At 38.6% G+C, this 22,979-nt stretch overlaps 2 protein-coding genes across 2 annotated transcripts; one reads left to right on the top strand and one right to left on the bottom strand.

Moving 5' to 3' along the window:
• LOC122034703 lies at positions 1-881 on the top strand. Its single transcript, XM_042594036.1, has 2 exons — positions 1-200; positions 281-881. Exons 1-2 carry the CDS (start codon positions 73-75, stop codon positions 702-704), a joined length of 552 nt encoding a protein of 183 aa, XP_042449970.1. The 5' UTR covers positions 1-72; the 3' UTR covers positions 705-881.
• A 2,207-nt stretch (positions 882-3,088) lies between these two features.
• LOC122035044 (transcription factor JAMYB-like) lies at positions 3,089-5,233 on the bottom strand. Its single transcript, XM_042594410.1, has 3 exons — positions 5,073-5,233; positions 3,698-3,827; positions 3,089-3,601 (listed from the first exon to the last, which is right to left on the bottom strand). Exons 1-3 carry the CDS (start codon positions 5,203-5,205, stop codon positions 3,184-3,186), a joined length of 681 nt encoding a protein of 226 aa, XP_042450344.1. The 5' UTR covers positions 5,206-5,233; the 3' UTR covers positions 3,089-3,183.
• Between the last annotated feature and the right edge of the window lie 17,746 nt (positions 5,234-22,979).

Below are 22,979 nucleotides of genomic sequence, written 5' to 3'. Positions count from 1 at the left end.
TTCTTTCCTCACTACACACAAACATTGAAACACACTAAAGAAGCAAAGCTTAGGTAAAGGAAGAGATCGACAATGGCGGTTGTCATCACCGAAGAGTTGAAGGCGAAGTCGGAGGTTTACTACGGCGATGAGATTTGCCGGGAGAAGTCTAAGTTCCTCCTTCAAGAAGTGAACCTCCCTCGCGGCCTCCTTCCTCTTAGGTATAAAATGTTGTCTAGCTCAATCGGTAGAACGCAAGGCTTTTAACCTTATGAACATGTTTTTTTGTGTGTTTTAATAGGGATATCATTGAATGTGGGTATGATAAGGAGACGGGTTTTGTGTGGCTAAAGCAAGAGCAAAAGATTGAGCATGTGTTTACGAAGATCGGGAGGAAGGTGACCTATGCGCCCGAGATCACGGCCTATGTTGAGAAGAACAAGATCAAGAAGGTGGTCGGTGTGAAGACGAAGGAGCTGTTGTTATGGCTGACGGTGGAGGAGATCTCGGTGACCGATAAAGCGCCGGAGAATGTCACCTTCACAACCTCGGCCGGGCTTTTCAAGACCTACAAGAGGTCGGCCTTTGAGCTCGAGGAGGAGGAGAAGAAGAAGAAGACGAACATAGAGGAAGAAATAGAGAAGTTGAAGCTTTCTCCCTTAGCTCCGGCACCGGCACCGGCGCCGGCGCCGGAGCAAGCTTCTGAGGTGGTGGCCAACAAGTGAAGTGAAGTGTCGTGATGTGCTTCGGGGAATAAAATTAAAATTAAGAAAATTGGTGGAGGGAATTGAAAAAGCAACTGCTGCCGTCACTACCATTTATGTTTTATGTAATATCTTGAACTTTTTTTAATATAATATATGATTTCTTGTTATGAGAAATTAATGAAATATTTTTTAAAACATATTATTTTAATGAAACATTTAATTCACATTACTGTACGAAGAAAAAAAAATTGAAATTGAAATGTTGGTGCTAATTAATATGTTTTAATAAATTGGTACTCATCAAGGACCAAACATTAATATCAAGGACCACGTGGTAAAATGGATAAGACAGGTAATAATTTACCATAATAATAAAAGAATCATTTTGCAATAATAATTTATAATTTTAAGAAATATCAATTCGGTCCAAGTAAAATTGATGTGTTGATTGGTTCGATAGAGAGTGATGAGATAACGATGCTCTATGGATCTATATAGTGGTTATTTTAGGTTAATCTCATTTAAGATACTAAATTGTACTTCTTGAATAGTACATTTGAAGAATTATATAAAATTTTTATTTAACCCGTTAAAGTTCAACCTTTCGCACACAAAGTCTAGTCCATCTCTAACTCCAAGATCCATTCCTCATAATTTTTTTATTGTCTGTCGAGAAGAGGTCATCCATAATATCTTCATGTAACGGTGTTATGGAGGTTGTTGGTCATGATGGCATAAAATTTAGATCCATAAAGACATGGACCTAGTAAATCCATTGCTAATGTAACATGGTAGACTCTGATGGTGATGATGGGAAGGATCATTTGGTAACATGGACCAATAATTAATATTGAGGTTGTGAAGGACCACTTGGTAAAATGGATAAGGCAAGCAAAAATCATTTTGTAAAAATGATTTATTATTTAAAAAGAATACCATTTGGGTCCAAGTAAAATTGGTGTCTAGATTGGTTCCATCAATAACTATGGAAAGAGGGTCATCGTCGTCGAGTTAGGATCTCCTGGATCACTTTTTGTGATATAGGGGATGGACCACTCATATTTGCGACCGGAATGTGGTCGTGATCCGATCGTAATTGGTTGTAATTCCTTATTGAGTTCACCGTCCCCATCAGGTTATAGTTTAGTTCGGAGCGGACGGGAGGAGGCCGCCCGGAGGAGATCCTCGCTCGGCGCCCAACAACCTGGCCACTTATCCACCACCGGTGTCCTCCGAGCGGCCTCCAGCAGTTCGCTCCGAACCAAACTATAACCTGGTGGGGACGGTGAACCCAGGAAGGGATCGCAACCAATTACAACCGGATCGCGACCACGATCCGACCTCAAATATGAGTGGTTCATCCCCTGAACCACAAAAAAATGGTCCAAGAGATTTTCTCTCCATCGTCACCATAAAAAGGATTATGAGTGTAGTTAATTTAGGCCCTAGAGTTTTAGTGTAACGATCGGACACGGTAGTGGTTAATACTTAATCAAATGACAAAATTGTGAATACGTTTATCCCAGTGCTCTCACCCGCCCGTTTCAGAATAAATATGGAAGAGGTAAATCATGACTAAAAAGATAAGTGACAGGTGGGATGAGTTTACAAGGGTTGCAAGAATTAACGCCCCGCCAATCCTGAGATTCAATTCCAAAACCTTATATGACAATCAACCTGTCACTTACCAATTCAGCTAAGCAAATGGAGGCGGTTAATACTTAATCAAATACATAAGATTGAAAGCTCAGCTATGTAAGACATTTTCCTTTAATAGGATGACAAATCTAAAGATGTTAGTTGCTCTGACCAGAATAATCATAAGTAATTTCTGATTTATTTAGTGAGCAAAATATAGGATCAAACTATCTACCTCATAATTAGTTGAGTCATAAGATCTAAAAACTGATATAAAAAGGGATGTGCATAAATTCAAAGTGGGTGAAAATTTAGGTCGATGTTGGCCATATATAATAACAATAACAATCAATTAAGAGTGTGTTGTAATAGATTGTGGAATCAATTTTGAATGTGGGACCTGTTACGTCAGGGTAAAATATCCCTTATAATTTATCCCTTTTAGAGTATGACATGTCGTCTTGGAGAGGATGCTAAAGTGACTATTTCATTTATTTTTTTTACTGTAACAATCAATTAAATCTTAATAACTATATAGATATATCTTCTTATATCATTGAGTTTTATTCCCTATTATATTATTATTTATATTTAAGTAAATTTTATTTCATTTAATTTTATTACTAGTAAACAAATCTTTTGATTTTTCTCATTTAATATGAATATTTGTTATCGTCTTATTCAAATATTTATTAGAGCATATTAGCCATAGGACAACATGAAATGTAAATCCAGAACTGATAAAATCTATTGTTAATGTCGCATAGTGGGCTCAACCAAAGTCCAAGTCTAGTTCAGGCTCGATGTAGATTTGTCAATACATTTTGAAAGAGATAAATCCTAATCGAACCCTAAACTACTAATTTTCGATGTCCCATGTATTATACTCGTTCAATAGATCATTTATGGTCCATCCATCTTGTTCAATGTCCCAATTCTCCTCTTCGTAACCGATCGGGAAATCTCCGTTAGTCGACTCTGTATTTACTTTGTCGTCCCGTTGATCTCCTTGAACTTGCACAATGGTCGAATTAGGGTTAGTAAAATTTGAGTGCTCTTCTGATGAAGTTATCAACGACGATCCAACGGTGCGATCGTTGTCCACATGGATGCGCTCCAAGAGGCGTGGCATCCATACAAAGTGTACGATGTCTCGAAATGTCTTGCTGTTGATGTCGCAACGGAGTTGCTTCGCATGCTTTTGCACCCGGGTCCTCCAATAGTTCTTTATTTCATTATCAGTCCTTCCCGGCAAGTGTTGAGCGATTTTCGACCACCTATAGTGAGAGGAATTAAAATTGGAAGGGTAAAAGTAAAAACTATCATATGAACAAATATTTTTATTTTTTTTGGAAATAATAAATTATAACTACCGGTTTCCGAAACGGCAATGCAACTCCAGAATGAGGAGCTGCTCCTCCGCGGTGATGTTACCGCGCCGAACATCAGGGCGAAGATAATTGAGCCAACGTAGTCTACAACTTTTCCCGCTGCGTTTCAACCCTGTTCAAATTAAAATAACACATTTTTATAAAAAAAATAAGTAAATATTATTATTTTAATTAAATTTAAAGTAAAATATTTATAGATGATTATGTTTAAAAACATTCCCATTATTTAATGGCTCGATCCACTTCAGAAAAATATACAATCTAAACTTTTGATTTCTCCTAACAGATCCAGTCAGTTAAAAAAATACAGATTTATTATAATAGAAAATGATTAATTCTTAGTGAAACTCCTCTCACCCCTAATTATTTAATAGTCAGTTATAAATTGATCTTGTAATTATTTTATTTATATAATTTGGAGATAGACTGTGAGAGATGTCCAGTCCCATCTCTAATCACTTGATGATTGACTATAAATTGATTTCGTAATTTATCTTATTTATCCTAACTTGAGGACAAATTATGAGAGACATTTAGAGTGAACATAATTATTTTTTTTTTTACTTTTTTTTTAATAGGTCAGATTTAGATCAAATTTTATATTTTTCCTATTCCAACCTTATTTATTATATTCATCTTTATCTCTATTTATATCGGATATTCAATTTGTATCCTTATACTCGTTCTCATCCCTACTAGAGAATCAGATATTCATACTCTATTCAAATATCTTATTATCATCTATAATATTTTCATAAGTTATGAATATTCAATTTATCCTATTGACTGGTAAAAAAATTTTATAGGACTGAACCGATCACTTAGAATTAATTGAGTTTATCATTTTTTTTCATAAAATTATGAATATTTATTAAATTTATAAAACAACCGGTGGAAAATAAAAACTAAAAATAAAAAAAAATTTAAACATCATAATCATAAAAATATATTAAAAATAATTTATCCTAATACCATTATCTTATAAAAGTATTATATAAATATAATAATTTAATTGAGCATTCAAGTATAAATAGTATTTTATCAAATCTACTTCTATAAATTATATAAATAGTATTTTATCAAACCCACTTTCATACTTGAATTTAAAAATTCTTATACTGATTATTTAATCAGGTAAAAAAAATCTCTTTATATATTCCTTTATTTAAGTCGGATATATTCTCCATATTTATTCTTTATTCAAATCGAATGTATCTTGGTCGAATTCAAAGAAAATTATCATCTCTTAAATTTATTTATGTTAGCTCAATGTAAAAACAAATGTAAACTAAACAACTCAAAGTTATAAAATAAAATTGTCATTTACTCCTCTAAGTTATAAAAAATTAATATTCACCCTTCAAAGGTTTAAACAAGGCACCTGCGTGGCTCGCCCGCGCGTTCCACCGGCCCTCGCCGTGCTCCGCCACGACCTGGACGAGCAAGAGATCCTCCTCCACCGTCCACGGCCCTCTCCGGAGTTCCTCCATCTGCTCTCCCGGTGGCGACGGTGGTGGTGGCTCTGTGGCGGAGGCCAGCGGCGCCCTTTTAAGTACCAAGCGAGTGCCTCCTCCTTTCCACGCTGATGGCTACGCAGAGCGAAGAAAAGTAAACAGAGTCGAGATCGATTTTTATTTTTTATTTATTTTAAATTGTTTTTTTTTTTTGGAATAAAATTTGAGTGGAAACGAGAAGGATTTGGAATTTGTGTACGTATGTCAAAGAAGGAAGGCGTTGAAGGCTGACTTCATCCTCTGTTTACTTGAGGAGTGGATGGTTGTTAGGGTGAAAAGAGGAGGTTCGGTTGATTTTTGAAGGGTAATGACTGAGGAGACAGTTTGTTGCACACTTTACGACGTGTTTACTTGGGTGGATGCAGCGGCGATCGACTATAAGACTAACGGCCACAACACCCCTAGGCGGATGAAGAGTTTGGGCTATCGGTCAATGACGGAGATAGAAAGACTTGTCTACCCAAGCTGATTTACTCGGGTTAATATAAAATAAAAGCCCTTGGAAGAATCTAGGTTGACATTCACGCGTTGAAAATTTTTTCTTAGTTTATCTTTCACATTTTTCATTTCTCGTCCTTTTGAAATCTTAGGACTTCCGGGCTAAAGCCCGGGTAGATTTACACGTGGTGCCGACCTTAATGTCGGTCATCGACAAATTGATCATGTTGTCTTGTGATGACATTTTCATGGAGTAAGTCATCGCACAACAGGGGGACGTATCAGCCAACCCCCTCTAAATTTAAAATCTTAAATCCGTTTTTGAGTAGATGTGAATAAATAAAGGAGAGAAAGACGAAATAGGGATTTGAGCCTTAGAATATATTGAACTATAGTTCAAAATAGCTTGAATTCTATATTCAAATTTGACTAAAAAGGATTAATTTTAAATATAAATTGAATATTTTCAAGTTAGTTTAAAAAAAATAACAAGCAAACACGATTTATTTGCACCTCTAAGAGGAAACAAGGAGAGGAAGCAAAAAAGAAAGACCGAAAAGGATGAGAGGAAGGAAGAGATCTCTGAATAAATCTATTCGCTATTAGAAAGAGGTTAACCTTGAAAAGTTCTTCAAATTTAAGTCACTTATTGTAAGATAAAACATTTATTATCGCCGATAATTACTTGTCTAGACTTGGTTTACTTAAGAGACTCCTTCCTCATTAGGCTACTTGACTATTCAAACTAAGTTTGGTGGTCAAAGTCCATTGAGAAGAGTCTATGCATGAGGTTCATTAAGTCCAAAATTCCTTGAAATTTAGGGGTGGAAAAAAATAATATTTTTCGATAAAATTCCATTTTTGATCTTTTTTGTCATATTATTTTGCATTGTTGATGTTGCTATATAGTCATCGTGTAGGAAACCCTAATTAAGAAGAACAATATTTCCGACCAGAGCTCCTCATCTAGAAACCTAAGACTTTTCAATTCATGTCACTAGTTTTTTAGAAAATCGATCATCGAAGTGGATGTTGCTTTGACTTGAGCATTAGTTGTGTTCACCATTTTCTTGTTTTTTTCTTTGAATTTTAGACTTCTTCCCAATCTTTTATTTGACTCACAATACCAATGCGGACTAGAAGTCCAATTCTCTTTAATGACAATTCTTCTCCACTTATTATTTTAAATTAATATTTTAAACTCTTTTATCTGTTTATTCTAAAAGATTTAAGTGATTGACCACATTCATACTTCAATATAAATATAGATAAAGGAAGAAGAAGGGCAAGATATACATTATATTTGCCTTCAAGTGGTATAATGGTAAAAGTGGGATGAGCTTTTTAGATATTGGAACGGTTTGATCATCTTTAAAATTAATTGGATCATAAAAATTAAATATCTAAAAAATATAAAATTGTTTATCTCCACTTCAACTATAAAAAAAATGTTATTAAAAATATTTTAAAAAATATTGTTTTGGGCTAATGATTTTTTTTCTTCTTCTTATAAAGGCTAAGTAGTAGTTTAAATTATTAAAAAGTCTAGAAAGGGCTTATAAATATTTTTCATGCGAGATTACTCTTAACAAAAAGATTAGTCGATATTTGAAGAATTGGGATATTGTTTAAGTACTCCAAGACTCTTAACTAGAGACAATACAACATTGAATTTAGGCATATGTTTTGCTTGTTAAATAATATTACTAAAAGTAATCATCATTAAATAATATTTAAAAAATAATATATTAATATTAATATATTATTAAAAGTAACTCATCGATATAAGGACGGATCTGTTGGGTTAATTCGGAGCTAGGGGGTGAATAGGTTCTCACATTTCGATAATGATGATTTTCAACGGAATGGACTCAAGCAAACTCCTAATGCACACAAGGATACTTGACATTCACCTCAAAAAGAGATGCTAATTTAAGAATTCACACATCGAGCACACTCTCCACTAAAAAAGAAACTCTTTCTCGAAACAATCGAAGGTGGAGAAATCTCTTACAACATTCATGTTGGTGCAATATCCCTCAGGTCAAGGGTGACCTGGTTAACCAAGCTGAGTCTTGGTTAGGGTTTAGATGTTTGACAATAAGACATCAATCGAAGAAGAGTCAAGTAGGTCAAGGTTGACCGGATACTTGACTGGGAAGTCCTAACTGGCATGTTAGGCAGAAGGAAGTCCTAGTGAGTGAAGCTAGGCAGAAGGAAATCCTGGTGAGTGAAGCCAGGTGAAAGTCCTAGTGAGTGAAGCTAGGCAGAAGGAAATCCTGGTGAGTGAAGCCAGGTGAAAGTCCTAGTGAGTGAAGCTAGGCAGAAGGAAATCCTGGTGAGTGAAGCCAGGTGAAAGTCCTAGTGAGTGAAGCTAGGCAGAATGAAAACCCTAGTGACTGAAGCTAGGTGAAAGTCCTGGTGAGTGAAGCCAGGTGAAAGTCCTAGTGAGTGAAACTAGGTAGATGGAAAACCCTAGTGAGTGAAGCTAGGTGAAAGTCCTGGTGAGTGAAGCCAGGCAAGGAAGGAAATCCAGATGGATCAAGGATGATCGGACATCTGGTGTTGGGAAGTCCAAGTAGGTCAAAGGATTGTTGGATACTTGGCAAGGAAGGAAATCGGATGGATCAAGGATGATCGGACATCGGTGTTGGGAAGTCCAAGTAGGTCGAAGGATTGATGGATACTTGGCAAGGAAGGAAGTCGGATGGGTCAAGGTTGACCGGACATCTAGTGGAAGTCCAAGTAGGTCAATGGGTTGACCGGATACTTGCACGACGAGTAAAAGTCCAAGTGGGTCAAAGGATTGACCGGACACTTGGTGAAGTCCTAGCAGGTCAAGGGAGTGACCGGATGCGAGGCATGATGTACCAACAGGTCAAGGTTGACCGGATGTTGGTGAGGAGGTTTGGGACTTGGTTTTGGGCAAAACCAAGTCTTGGATCGATCCGTGGATCGATCCAGATGTGATCGATCGGTGGATCGATCCATTCTTCCAATAACGAGCCACGGATCGATCCGTGGATCGATCGAGGTCCCGATCGATCGGCCGATCGATCGGGACGATGCCGCTTGGAAAAGCGCCGGATCGATCCGTGGATCGATCCGGTGAGTCAGCACAGAGGCGCTCCGGATCGATCCGTGGATCGATCCAAGCCTCCCGATCGATTGCGAACATTCGAATCGATCGGGATCCATGCGTCGGGTTTAAAGCCAGCGACGGCGTGGTCTTGGCGGAACTTTAACGACAACTTCTCGATTCTCTCCTCCACAAGACTCACAAAGCTCGGATCGCGGTTCTTGAAGGATCTTGGAAGCTCTCCAAGTCAAGAGGCGGATCAAAGCCAAGAAGAGAAGCTAGGGTTAGGGTTTGTACTCATTGTAAAGCTTGTAAGCTTCTATTTCTTGTACTCCTTCCCTTTCTTCTTGTATTGAGTCTTGTAGGGCTTCTCCGCCCTTGGTAGTTACCACAAAGGAGGTTTTATTTAGTGGAGGGTGTGTGCATTGGTGTGGATCCTTGGATTAGTCACCTCTTGTGAGGTGGATACCAAGTAAAATCCTAGTGTTAGCGTTTTATGTTTGTTTCTGTATTTTCCGCTGCACATCCAAGAAGAAACAAGCAACGCCAAGCAACGAGCGAACGCGACGAGCTATTCACCCCCTCTAGCTACTTTTGGTCCTAACAAGTGGTATCGAGCAAGGTTGCTCTTCACCGGAATCATCGCCGGAAGGGTCAAGCATATCAAGAAAAGCTAGAGGGTGAAGAAGTTGGAGCAAATTCAAGTTCAAGATTTTATCAAGCTCAACTTCAAGATGCAATTCCAAGATGGACTTGGATTTGACACAAGGGTGGCTCCACCATACACATCCACAAGCTTCGATTCTTGGAAATCAAGAATCGAAACCTTTCTTATGATGGAGATAGAGCAATGGTTTGCTCTAATGGAAGGCTTCGAAGCTCCAACAAACTCCAAGGGCAAGCTTCTAAAGAAAAGCAGATGGAGCTCGGAGCAAATTCAAAGGGGCGAGGCAAATGACAAAGTGACCAAGCTTCTGGTCAACTTATTGCCTAGCCACATCTTGACTCAAGTTGGAGAATTCGAAGATGCCAAGGAGCTTTGGAGCAAATTGGCCAAGCTTCATGAAGAGATCCCCTCCACTGTACGAGATCAAGAAGAATCCAGAGAGGGAGACTCTGTGGAGCAAGACCAAGAGGAGGATTCCGAGGTTGAGAGATGCTCAACCTCCGAAGAAGAGGAAATCCAAGAAGCTTCATCCTCAAGGGAATGCAACGAAGGGAACAAGGAGGGAGCATATTCCTTGTTTCATATTCAAGATGATGAAGCCTCCACCTCTAGGATTGAGGGGGAGCAATCCTTGGTGACACCGGATCAAGAAGAAGGAGAAGCCTCTACATCCGGGTCAAGAGAAGAAGAGGAGGAAGAAGCTTCTACCTCCACAAGTCAAGAAAAATCAAATGGAGGAGAATCAAGGTCCGATCAAGAGGAAGCTTCTACCTCCGGATCCAAAGAAAAAGATGCCACCCCTACAAGCAAAGGTATAAATGTTTCAATTAATAATAAAAATCATATTATATGCTTTGAATGTAGGGAACATGGGCACTACAAGAGCAAGTGCCCTAAATTAGCCAAGAAGAAGGGCCAAGTGGCACAAAAGGGCAAGGTGAAGCCCAAGGAGACCATCCCCAACACAAAGAAGAGCAAGGAGCATATCATATGTTTCTCTTGCAATCAAAAGGGGCATTACCGTAGTCAATGCCCCAAGGGGAAGAAGATGGTCAAGGCTCAAGGAGGCACTAATCAAGGGGGAGCCTCCAAGGTAAAGAAGAAGGTATCATTTATTGAGTCTACCCCTTTACGTTATGGTAAAAAGCATGCTAGGTCAAATTTATATCATTTCAATGCTATTTACCATGAACATAGGAAGCATGATAGCATTAGGGAAAAACATGTAGCTCTTCATGCTAAGACTATTACACCTAAGGTTAGGAATGTAGGTAAAAGTCTAGGCAATAACTCTAAGGATTTTAGATACAAGCCTAGAAACCAAAATGCTCATGGACTTAATGAAAAACCAAATTCTAAGGATTTAATGATAGAAAATCAAGTCTTGAGATCAAGACTTGATAAAATGGAAAAGACCCTAAAAAGGATGGAAAATATCCTATTAGGGCAAAATGAGCATAGCCTAGGTCTAGGAGCACAAAGGTCATCCAACGGCCATAGAGGTTTGGGATACAAACCAAAGGCTAAGAAGGATGTGCCCTCTTACCATAGAGTTCCATATAGTTATGGAATAAACCCTAGGTCTAGAGGTCAAGTTAAGAATACTAGGGAAGTCATCCCTAAGAGTATTTTTGCAACCAAGTGACTAAGACTTCTAAGAAGTCTAAGAAAGTCACTAACAAGGTCACAAGGAGGCTATCCCTAGGGTTGACCTAGAAAATGTGACCAAGGCTTCTAAGAAGCCCAACAAGGTCACTAGGAAGGTATCTAGGGAAGTTATCCCTAGTGAGTACCTAGAGCATCCAAGGAGCACCAATAGGTGTTGGGTTCCTAGGAGCATTTTCTCTACCCCATAAATGGGTTAGAGAGTGTCAACTCCGATTAGAAGGGTAGTTAACCCAACTTTGAGGAAATTGACACTCAAGGAGCATTTTCAAGGTTTTGTTAACCTTTGAAAATGAAATGGAACTATTATTTACTCCTTGAAAGAGTAAAATGTGCCTAGTGGTGAAAAGTTGATTTTAATCTTAAAAGGCACATATTGGGAAATTCATAAGAGCTACCAAGTTGGGATTTTGGTATGTTCTTAGGAAATTTAAGGCAATCCGGGCCTTAACTTTAAAGTGCTACTCTTGTGGAAAAATGAAATATGCCAACATTTGAGGAATATGCTTAATTTCAATTGGCATAAATTAATCAAGGGAATTAGAAATGCCAATTTAGGTTTTGGCGTTTTCTTGACGCACTTAAGGGCAATCTAGGTTTAAGTTGTAAGTTTAGCTAAGGTTTTAAGGATACTTAGATAGGTAATCTAGGTATATTTTATTTATGCTAAACCTTGCCATGATTGTTTGCTCATAATATGCCATGACATCATATTTTATCTTATGTGTATTTTGCATTCATGACTTATTATGAAAAATACAAGAATACCATGTCATGACATTCATACATCATGTAGTTATAGGATATTTTCTTTTGAAAATTATTTCCTTTTGATGTATGCCATAACATTATCATGCATTAGTTTAATTCCTTGTAATTAAGGATAAATGGCATTTAACAACACTTATTAACAAGTGACATCCTAGGTGGATGTCTAATATCTTTGAAATGTCTAGATAGATATGCATGATCCCTAGATTAGGGCAAAACCAAAATCTACATCTCACAAAGACTATAAGGTGACTTGTATGTGCTTTAGTGCACATTAGATACAAGTGAGATGTTAGGATGATGAACAAAGCTCAAGATGTTGATTTAGTGCATTCATTTGAGTTTTTAAGTTCATCAAAACACATAGTTATGTGGTTTCTCATCATTGGGAAAGCTAATGTACAAGTCATGTGCATTAAGCCCAAGGAATATGGTGGGATATTGGTTTTGAAAAAGTTTTAAAAATGATTTTGGAAAACCTTGGTGAAGGCTATCTTTTGATAGTAATCACCATTGAATAGTTAGACACAAACTTGAAGAAAACACTAAAGTTTTTGTAAGTTTTCAAGTTTGTGTCAATCTTTGAAAATATGATGTATTTTCATAGAAAACTAATTTTCCTTGATAATATATACCCTAAACAATGTCTACACGAAATTTCATAATTTTGGATTTTGTAGAATTTTCTAGGGTTTCGATTGACTGAAATGGAATTTCAGCAACTATCGAAGCTCGATCGATCCATGGATCGATTGGAGTACTGAATCGATCCATGGATCGATTCGGGCAAATCGATGAGTCAGGATGGATCGATTAGCCGATCGATCGGGAGTCTGAATCAATCGGTGGATCGATTCATAAAGGTTCAACCGATTGGAACCCAACTCCAATCGATCCAAGTTGCTGATTTTGGCTGGGAAAGCCTGATTTCAGCACTTTGAACCTATTTTTAGTCTAGGTACTCATTCCAAACCCTTAAAATACATTTGGATACATAAAAAGGGTGTTTTCGTGTTGAAAACAAGGATGGAATGGTAAAGGAAGGCTAAGTTGAAGTTTAGGTTGAGGTTTGTTTCAAATTTTGAACATTTGAACCTCAAAACTTCTAAATCTGGGTTTCCTAAAGGTTTAGGGATTCCAAGTCATTGTTGGTGCAATGACAGAAGTTTCCACCATGTCTTTAGGGGGAGGGACTCTTTAAAGACATGAAAATTATTTTTCATGAACCTTGAAAGGTGGTTAACCTTCTGCTGTGAACTTGCTCAAGGTTGAGCATTTAAACTTGAAATGGGGATAAATGGGGAGTGGATATCCTCATCATTTCAAGTGGGAACTCAAGATGTTAGAAAATGCTCAAGGTTGGGTATTTGTCTACATTGAGGAAGAAGTTAAGGATAAATGAAGGGTATGGGACCTTCAATATTGAGTTGATCACAATGAGTAAAAGTGTGATCACGATGAGCAACTCTTCAGGGGGAGAGTCTTCAACAAATGGAGTTGTTGAAGTGTGCCCAAAATTGGAGCATAGGTTGATGTGTGTCCAAAGACGGGTTGATGTTTTTTTTAGGGGGTTGATGTGTGCCAATAGGGGGAGAATGAAAGGAAGTAAGTTAGGTTTTCCTTACCTAGAGGGAGGAGTTTGCCCTCTTAGGGGGAGAATGGAAAGCTTAATTTATGGGTTCATTACCTAGTGGCATGAAGAAGGAGGCTATAGGATTAGCCTAACTTACATGTGGGATTGTAAGTGTTATTGTGGTATTGTCAAACATCAAAAAGGGGGAGATTGTTGGTGCAATATCCCTCAGGTCAAGGGTGACCTGGTTAACCAAGCTGAGTCTTGGTTAGGGTTTAGATGTTTGACAATAAGACATCAATCGAAGAAGAGTCAAGTAGGTCAAGGTTGACCGGATACTTGACTGGGAAGTCCTAACTGGCATGTTAGGCAGGTGAAAGTCCTAGTGAGTGAAGCTAGGCAGAAGGAAATCCTGGTGAGTGAAGCCAGGTGAAAGTCCTAGTGAGTGAAGCTAGGCAGAAGGAAATCCTGGTGAGTGAAGCCAGGTGAAAGTCCTAGTGAGTGAAGCTAGGCAGAAGGAAATCCTGGTGAGTGAAGCCAGGTGAAAGTCCTCGTGAGTGAAGCTGGCGGAAGGAAAGTGAAGCTAGGCGGTGAAAGTCCTAGTGAGTGAAGCTAGGCGGAATGAAAACCCTAGTGAGTGAAGCTAGGTGAAAGTCCCGGTGAGTGAAGCCGGTGAAAGTCCTAGTGAGTGAAACTAGGCGGATGGAAAATCTAGTGAGTGAAGCTAGGTGAAAGTCCCAGTGAGTGAAGCCGAAGGAAGGAAATCCAGATGGATCAAGGATGATCGGACATCGGTGTTGGGAAGTCCAAGTAGGTCAAAGGATTGGTGGATACTTGGCAAGGAAGGAAATCCGGATGGATCAAGGATGATCGGACATCGGTGTTGGGAAGTCCAAGTAGGTCAAAGGATTGTTGGATACTTGGCAAGGAAGGAAGTCCAGATGGGTCAAGGTTGACCGGACATCTAGTAGAAGTCCAAGCAGGTCAATGGGTGACCGGATACTTGCACGACGAGTAAAAGTCCAAGTGGGTCAAAGGTTGACCGGACACTGGTGGGGAGTCCTAGCGGTCAAGGGAGTGACCGATGCGAGGCATGATGTACCAACAGTCAAGGTTGACCGGATGTTGGTGAGGAGGTTTGGGACTTGGTTTGGGCAAAACCAAGTCTTGGATCGATCCGTGGATCGATCCAGATGAATCGATCGGTGGATCGATCCAGTCTTCTGACAGCTCGGATCGATCCGTGGATCGATCTAGAGGTCCCGATCGATCGGGACGATCGGCGTGCTGCTTCGCGCGATAGCGCTGGATCGATCCGTGGATCGATCCGGTGCGTCCAAATCAGGCGCTCGGATCGATCCGTGGATCGATCCAAGCCTCCCGATCGTCGAACATTCGAATCGATCGGGATCCGACCGTTGCGTCGGGTTTAAAGCCGCAGGCGGGTCTTCGGCAGAACTTTAACGACAACTTCTCGATTCAGCTCCTCCACGGCACTCACAAAGCTCAGATCGCCAGTTCTTGAAGGATCTTGGAAGCTCTCCAAGTCAAGAGGCGGATCAAAGCCAAGAAGAGAAGCTAGGGTTAGGGTTTGTACTCATTGTAAAGCTTGTAAGCTTCTATTTCTTGTACTCCTTCCCTTTCTTCTTGTATTGAGTCTTGTAGGACTTCTCCGCCCTTGGTAGTTACCACAAAGGAGGTTTTATTTAGTGGAGGGTGTGTGCGTTGGTGTGGATCCTTGGATTAGTCACCTCTTGTGAGGTGGATACCAAGTAAAATCCTAGTGTTAGCGTTTTATGTTTGTTTCTGTATTTTCCGCTGCACATCCAAGAAGAAACAAGCAACGCCAAGCAACGAAGCGCACCAAGCGAACGCGACGAGCTATTCACCCCCCCTCTAGCTACTTTTGGTCCTAACAATTCACACAAGCATACAACTCAACGCAAGAAATAACTACGAGAATACAAGAGAAAACCTCCTTCTTGCTTGCACTCATGTAGCTTGTAGATGCCCCTTGACCTCGGAAGTGTAAAAGCACTTATCTCCAAGATGCTTCAAGAAGCGGTGATGAGTAGGCATGAGCTCGTTGAAGAGAACGGGAGAACTTCTTCGCGTTTAAATCTCGCCAACAGCTTTATCCTGTCGCGATTTAGGGCTCCCAATCGATAGCCACGTCAGATCCACTAATCCCAACAATCCAAAGCCTGCATATACGTAATGGTCATATCCCATCGATTGACCAATCAATTGAGGAGACTTTGATTGATTGATCGATTCAGAGCGCCTTTGTCCTCTCGCAGATAAATGCTGAATTGATTGACTGATCGATTCAGACTGCCTCACAATCTCGCAAGAAAACAAGCCCCAATCGATCGATTGATCGATTTGAGTATCCCAATCGATCGGCTAATCAATTGGGGAGCACATTGTGCTCTTCACGCGAGTGACCTCCAATCGATCAGCTCAATTGGCGTAGCCCCAATCGATCGGTTGATCGATTGGGTTGTCCTTGCTCGCGAAGTTCTCCTAATCGATCAACTGATCGATTGAGTTATGGTTTAATCGATCGGCTGATCGATTGACTAATCCTAACTTGACTAACTCAAGTCTAGTGTCCCAAACACAACATTCGATCAACCATAACCTGTTGGGACTTGCTCATGCCTAGCATATAATCAACCTTAATTTGCTAAGACTTCGTTACCAAGTGTCCGGCCAATCCTTTGATCCACTTGGACTTTTCTAGCTGTGTCAAGTGTCTGGTCAACCTTGACCCACTTGGACTTGTCGTCTCGTGTCAAGTGTCTAGTCCTCCATAACCCACTTGGATTTCCAAACACTAGGTGTCTGGTCACCCCGGACCCGCCTAGATTTCCACATGCCTGATTTCACTCACCAGGACTTTCACCTGACTTTACTCATTAGGATTTCTCATTTGTCTAACTTCACTTACTAGGTCTTTCACCTGACTTCACTCACCAGATTTTTTCAATCGTCTAGCTTTACTCATTAGGATTTTCCATATGTCTGATTTCACTCACTAGGACTTTCCACATCAAGTGTCCGGTCAACACTGACCCTCTTGGATTTTCATCATTTGCCAACCTCCCTGTTGGACTTGTCCTTACTTAACTTCCAGTTAGGATTTCCCAATCAAGTATCTGGTCAACCTTGACCTATTTGACTCTTCTTCAAACCAAATTGGTCAAACATTGATCAAAGGAGAATTGCTTCAACAATCTCCCAAAACAGATGATTACACCTACAATCTTCATACATTGTCAAACATCAAGACTCAAGCTTGAGCCAATTCAAGCTTAGTCAATCTGGTCAACCTTGACCTAGGAAAATTGCACCAACAATCTCTTCCTTTTTGATGTTTGACAATACGTTTAAATTAGGCTAATCTCATAGCCTCAACTTCTTCTTCATGCCAAAATATGAATGAGGGTTTTCTTCATTTTCTCCCTTTCCCAAAGGGCAAACTCTCCCTTTTGGGTAATAAAGGCCTAACTTAAACGCTATATTCTCTTCCTTTGGCACATATCAAAAACTCTCCCCTAAAGAGTTATCCACATGTTGTTCACAATTTCATATGTTATTCACAACACATAATGATTCCTAAAGCATTCACAAACCACAATGAAGATATCCAATAGTCTATTGTTTTCCAATACTCAACTTTGAGCATTCATTATAAGGAAGGTTTACAGCCTTCCATGGTTTTGTGAAAAATGAATTCATATCTTTAAGGAGTAGCTCCCCCTCAAAACATGTTTTAAAATTCTGTCATTGCACTAACAATGACTTGGAGTTCCTAAGATTTTAGAAAACCCGAAATTCAAAGTTTTGAGGTTCGAAATTCAATAATGAAACTCAACCTTATCCTAAACTTCAACTTAGTCTCCTTTAACCTAAATCTTATTTTCATCAAGAAACTACCCTTAAATAATCATAAATATTTTTTTTTAGGATTTATTATGGTTAACATAACTGACTGTGGCTAAATAAACTGAAATCAGACCATACAGTCAAAAATTAACTTTTTCAATCGATTAAAATTGTGACTCAATCGATTGAAGCCTTTCAATTGATCCACTGATCATTCAGTAAGGCTTGTCATGAAAAAGCTATTGAATTGATCAGCTGATCAATCCATGCAGGGTTTAATCGATCGACTGATCGATTTCGTGAGCTTATGTTCGTAGAAAAATCCAATTCAATCGATCGATCAATCGATTGAACATCCCCGATCGATCGACTGATCGATTGGGTTTCTAATTTCCTGAAGTTAAATTTCAGTCAAAACTAAGAAATACCTCAAAAATTCTACAAAATTCTAAAAATTATGAAATTTTTTGTAGATATTATTTAAGACATATACTATCATGAAAAAAATATTTTTCTAAGAAAATACATCATATTTTCAAAGATTGACACAAAACTTAAAACCATTAAAAACTTCAATATTTCTTCCTAGTTTGTGTCTAATCCTTCAATGGTGATTCTTATCAAAAGATGGACTTCACCAATGTTTTCCAAAGATATTTTGAAATGATTTTCAAAACTAATTTCCAACCATGTTCTTTGGGTTAGATGCACATGACTTGTATACTAGTTTTCCCAAAGATTGGATAACACATAACTATATGTTTTGGATAAAATTAAAACTCAAAAGATACACTAAATCAACATCTTGAGTTTTATTCATCCTTTTAACATCTCACATGTATCTAATATATACTAAAACACATACAAGTCAAGTTATAGTCTTTGTGAGATATAAATTTTGATTTTTTGCCCTAAACTAAAGGATCATGCATATCTATCTAGGCATTTTTAAAATGATTATCCACATAGGATATCACTTGTTGATTAATGTCATTGTCCTTAATTACAAGGAACTTAAAATAATGCATGAAAATGATTATGACATATATCAAAATGAATAATTTTTCAAAAGAAAATTTACTATAACTATATGATGTATATATGACATGATATGATATTTTTATAGTTTTATTTTTCATAATAAATATGAATGCAAAATATGATGTCATGACATATGAAGAACAAATAAAGTATGTTACTTTAGCATAAATAATATACCTAGATTATCCATCTAAGTATCCTTAATTAATTACTAAACCAAAATTAATCCTAAGTTGTCATTTTTCTTCTAAGAAAATGTTAAATCCCAACTTAGCTTTTCTTTGACTTTTCCTATTTGTGTCAATTTTAATTAGGTTTAATTACACAAATTTTGGCACATTTTACTTTTCTAAAAGAGTAAACACTTGAACCATTTTCATTTTCAAGGAGTACAACTACATTGAAAATGTCCTCCAAGTGTCAATTTCTTCAAGGGTAGGTTAACTACCTTTCCAATTGGAGTTGACACTCTCTAAACTCATCTAGGGTGTAGAGAACACACTCCTAGAAACTCAAAACTAGTTGATGCTCCTTGGGTGTTCTAGGTATTCATTGGGGATAACTTCCCTTGATACTGTTGGAACTCCGAGGTGTTTTGATGTGATCAAACCAAGTTAAGTTAGGTCCTGCGTTGTTTAACCCTTGTGTCTAAGTGTGCAGGAACTTAGGAACACAGGAAGTCGAGCGGAAGACGCGGCTAGCGAGAAGGACGGCACGGGAAAGAGCCGACGGGCTCGGTGCGTCCGAGGGACGAGGTGTCCGCGGAAGAGTACACCGGTGGACGAGAAGAACGTGTGCGGCGTTCGAGGGACGAGAAACCGGGAAGGAAGGCTGCTCGAGGAGAAGGTCGGAACATGGGTTCGGGTGAGCCCTATTCCGGATGGCCAAGATCACCCAAGCTAGTGGAGCCGGAACAGAAGATCCGGACCGAGATGAGCTGAACCGAAGCAGAGCGACCGGACGGAAAAAGTCAACCAGAGTTGACTTTTGGGGTCCGGGGCGCCCGGAACCATCCGGGGCGCCCGGACCCCTCCGGGGCGCCCGGAACCATCCGGGGCGCCCGGAATGTGGCTTTTGACCAGATCTAGTCAAACTCGATCTGAACGTTGGGGGATAAAGTTTTATCCCCCCAGGGCGCCCGGAACCCTTCCAGGCGCCCCGACCAAGGCTATAAATATAGCCTTGGTCCAGAAGCAAATCAATTAATCAGAACGACGAACTTGTAATCAACTTCTGTGTGCTTTACTTTTCTTCTTGTACGTTCAACGCTGTAAGAGGCTACTCCGCCCAGAGGAGAATCAGATAGTGCGCTTTCTTTGCCTTGGATTAGCAATCCTCTGATTGCAAACCAAGGCAATTCACCCCTCCCCTCTTGCCGGCCTCTAAAGGGACCTACAGATACTTTCCTAATGACATTCCTAGGCTTCTTAGAAGTCTTGGTCATGCTAGATTCCTCTTGGTCAATTCTATGGATAACTTCCCTTGTGACCTTCTTAGTGACTCTCTTAGACTTCTTAGAAGCCTTAGTTACATTGATCTTCTCAAGGTTAACTCTAGGGATGACCTCCCTTATAACCTTCACTTGACCCCCTAGACTTAGGATTGATTTCATAACTATATGGAACCCTATGGTATGATGTCACATCCTTCTTGGCTTTAGATTTGTATCACAAACCTCTATAGCCATTGGATAACTCTTGTCCATCTATTCCTAACTCTAGGTTATGTCAATTTTGACCCATTTAAAACTCTTTCCATTTTCTTTAGGGTCTTTTCTAATTTATCAAACCTTGACCTCAAGGCTTGAGTTTCAATTTTTAAATCCTTAGATTTAGATTTTCCTTAAATCCTCGGACACTTTTATTTTTAGGCCTATATAAAAAATCCTTATAATTATTGCCTAACCCATTTTCTACCTTCCTAGCCTTGGGTTAGATAGTCTTTACACGACACGCTACATGTTTTTCCTTAACCCTATCATGCATCTTGTTTTCATGATAAATTACATTAAAATGATATAACCTAGAACTAGCATGCATTTTATCAAGATTTAGAGGAATTGGTTCAATAAATAATACCTTGAGTTTCCCCTTAAAAGCTCCCCCTTGACTTAAGCTTCCTCCTTTGACTTTGACCGGATTCTTCCCCTTTGGACATTGGCTCTGGTAATGTCTATTTTGTTTATATAAGTAGCACATAATGTGCTCCTTTCTCTTGTGTACCATGAGGCCGACCTCCTTGGGCTTCTCCTTGCCCTTTGGTATTACTTGACCATTTTCCTTGGCTTATTTGGAACACTTACTCTTATAGTGTCTTTTTTCCCTACACTCAAAACAAATAATATGATATTTATTATTTACAATTGAAATTTCTATACCTTAACTTGTAGGGGTGACACTTTCTTCATTTGATCCGGATGAAAAGACTTCTTCTTGATCCGACATTGATGTTTCAAGCTCCCTATCAATCCTTGAGGTGGAGGTCTCTTCATCTTCATCCTCATGCACATGAAATTAGGAGTATACTCCTTTTCCTTTGTCTTCGTGCTATCTAGAGGATGAACATCCTGTTGGTTAGTCCTAGGAAAATCGTACCGGCTCCACTGTACAAAAATTTTATACAAGTGTCGAACCTTTTCTTAAATAACCTATTATGTTCTTTAGAAGTTAAATTAGGAATCGCAGACGGAACTTAACATCATTGATTCCAAATTTAACTTATCTGTTCTTAATGGTTTAGATTTGAATCGCAAGCGGAACTTACCACTATTGATTCAAATTCACCTATGTTGTTAATTCCATTAAATATTAATTTCTAAAATAGGCTTTCAGGACTCCATGGTGAGGCACATGACCTTTTTGGATATGGGAGCAACCACCACCGCTTAGACAAAGTCTTTTAAGGAAAGCTAATATTTAATTTCCTTAAATAACTCTAGGTTAACCAAAAAGAATAATCGAATCACAAATTCGAAGAAGAAAACACAAACTCGAAAAATTAATTCAAAAAACTAGATCTAATGTCTCTTGTGTTTGGAATTCTTACAAAAAGAAATAACTAGCATGATGCGGAAAACAATTGTTAATTATACATTCTCTTTGTATGCTAATGACCTCGAGATCTTCTGCCGTATTCCTTGCCTCGCCTTGGACGTCATGTGGGCGACGATCCTCCAAGATGAACACCGCCCAAAAGCTTTCTTCCTCTTCTTCTAAAATCCGGCCACCACCACCACCAAGGAGAAGAGAGCAAAGGGAAAGAGAGAAGAGAGAGGGCCGACCACACCAAGAGATCCTCCAAGCAAGAGAATAAGAGTTGTGTCTCATGAAGCCTCCTCACCCCTTCTTTTATATTACTTGCCTAAGGCAAATAAGGGAAGAATTTTTTACAAAAATTAAAATCTTCCTCTAGTTTTTCCTTTTCCCTTTTATTTTTTTCTTTTCTTTCCTCTTGATTGAATCAATCACCAAATCAATGGTTGGATTGATTTAATCTTGGTTGGCCCCTTGCTTGGACACCAAGCAAAGGTGGCTGGCCACTTATAGGAAGAAATAAAAAAATTTTAATAAAATTTTACAAGAAGAAAACTTCTTATAAAATTTTACAAGTTCTCTTTCCTAAAGTGGATGTTAAAAATGAAAGCTTTTAAAAATTAAAACCATGTTTTAAAATTTAAAACTTCTCTTCAAAAATTTCCTTTTTTAACATGAATAGAAAATTTTAATTTTTAAAACTTCTCTTCCTTTTTTTTCTAAAACCATGAGGATGGTTAAAAATGGAAAGTTTTAAAACTTTTAAGACTCTCTATTAAAATATGTGGCCTAATTCAAATAAGGAAAGTTTTTAAAATTAAAATTTCTCTTTTAAAACTTATAATTTTTTACAAAGAGAAGATTTTAAAAATTCAAAATAGCCCTCCTTGTTTGAATTATTGTGGTCGACCCCTATTAGCTTGTCACCAAGCAATAGAGTCGACCCCTATAAAAGAGGATGTGGTCGGCCATTGCTTGGTCACCAAGCAATGGACCGACCCCCTTCTTGTACACCAAGAATGGCCTTACATTAGGATGGACTTGAAGCTATAATGAGACTACGACAGGGACCTAGAGGAGAAATTGGTTTTGGCCTTCCGATGAGCTTGAGTATCCCGTGTTCGCCCCGAACACACAACTCAAGTTTATCGATAATAACTCATTCCACTAGAGAGTTATTATAGCACCACCGCACCAATCCCAAATTACATTATGGGCTCCTTCTTATTATGAGTGTGCTAATCTCCCTGTGTTTAAGATAACGAATGTCCACTAATTTAGTAAGTTACTGACAACTCACTTAATTAATATCTAGCTCCAAGAGTAGTACCACTCAACTTCATTGTCATGTCGGACTAAGTCCACCTGCAAGGTTTAACATGATAATCCTTATGAGCTTCTCTTGGGGACATTCTCAACCTAGACAACTAGGACATAGATTCCTTCTATAATCAACAACACACACTATAAATAATATCATTTCCCAACTTATCGGGCATATTGATTTATCGAGCTAAACCTCACCTTTTGATAAGTCAAAAAAATAAATATTAAATATATGTGCTTGTTATTATATTAAGATTAAGAACACAC

Source organism: Zingiber officinale, chromosome 11B (assembly GCF_018446385.1).
Source record: "Zingiber officinale cultivar Zhangliang chromosome 11B, Zo_v1.1, whole genome shotgun sequence".
NCBI lineage: Eukaryota > Viridiplantae > Streptophyta > Magnoliopsida > Zingiberales > Zingiberaceae > Zingiber > Zingiber officinale.
Note: the sequence above shows the minus strand (reverse complement) of the source record. Positions and strands in the feature narration are given on the sequence as shown.

What these genes read in the sequence shown, in the direction of transcription:
- LOC122034703 (XM_042594036.1), top strand. Translation starts at nt 73, where the DNA reads ATGGCGGTTGTCATCACCGAAGAGTTGAAGGCGAAGTCGGAGGTTTAC. An exon ending in CGCGGCCTCCTTCCTCTTAG is followed by an intron (nt 201 to 280) that starts GTATAAAATGTT and finishes GTGTTTTAATAG; the next exon opens with GGATATCATTGAATGTGGGT.
- LOC122035044 (XM_042594410.1), bottom strand. Translation starts at nt 5,205, where the DNA reads ATGGAGGAACTCCGGAGAGGGCCGTGGACGGTGGAGGAGGATCTCTTG. An exon ending in CTTGTTTAAACCTTTGAAGG is followed by an intron (nt 3,828 to 5,072) that starts GTGAATATTAAT and finishes TAATTTGAACAG; the next exon opens with GGTTGAAACGCAGCGGGAAA. An exon ending in CATTGCCGTTTCGGAAACCG is followed by an intron (nt 3,602 to 3,697) that starts GTAGTTATAATT and finishes CTCTCACTATAG; the next exon opens with GTGGTCGAAAATCGCTCAAC.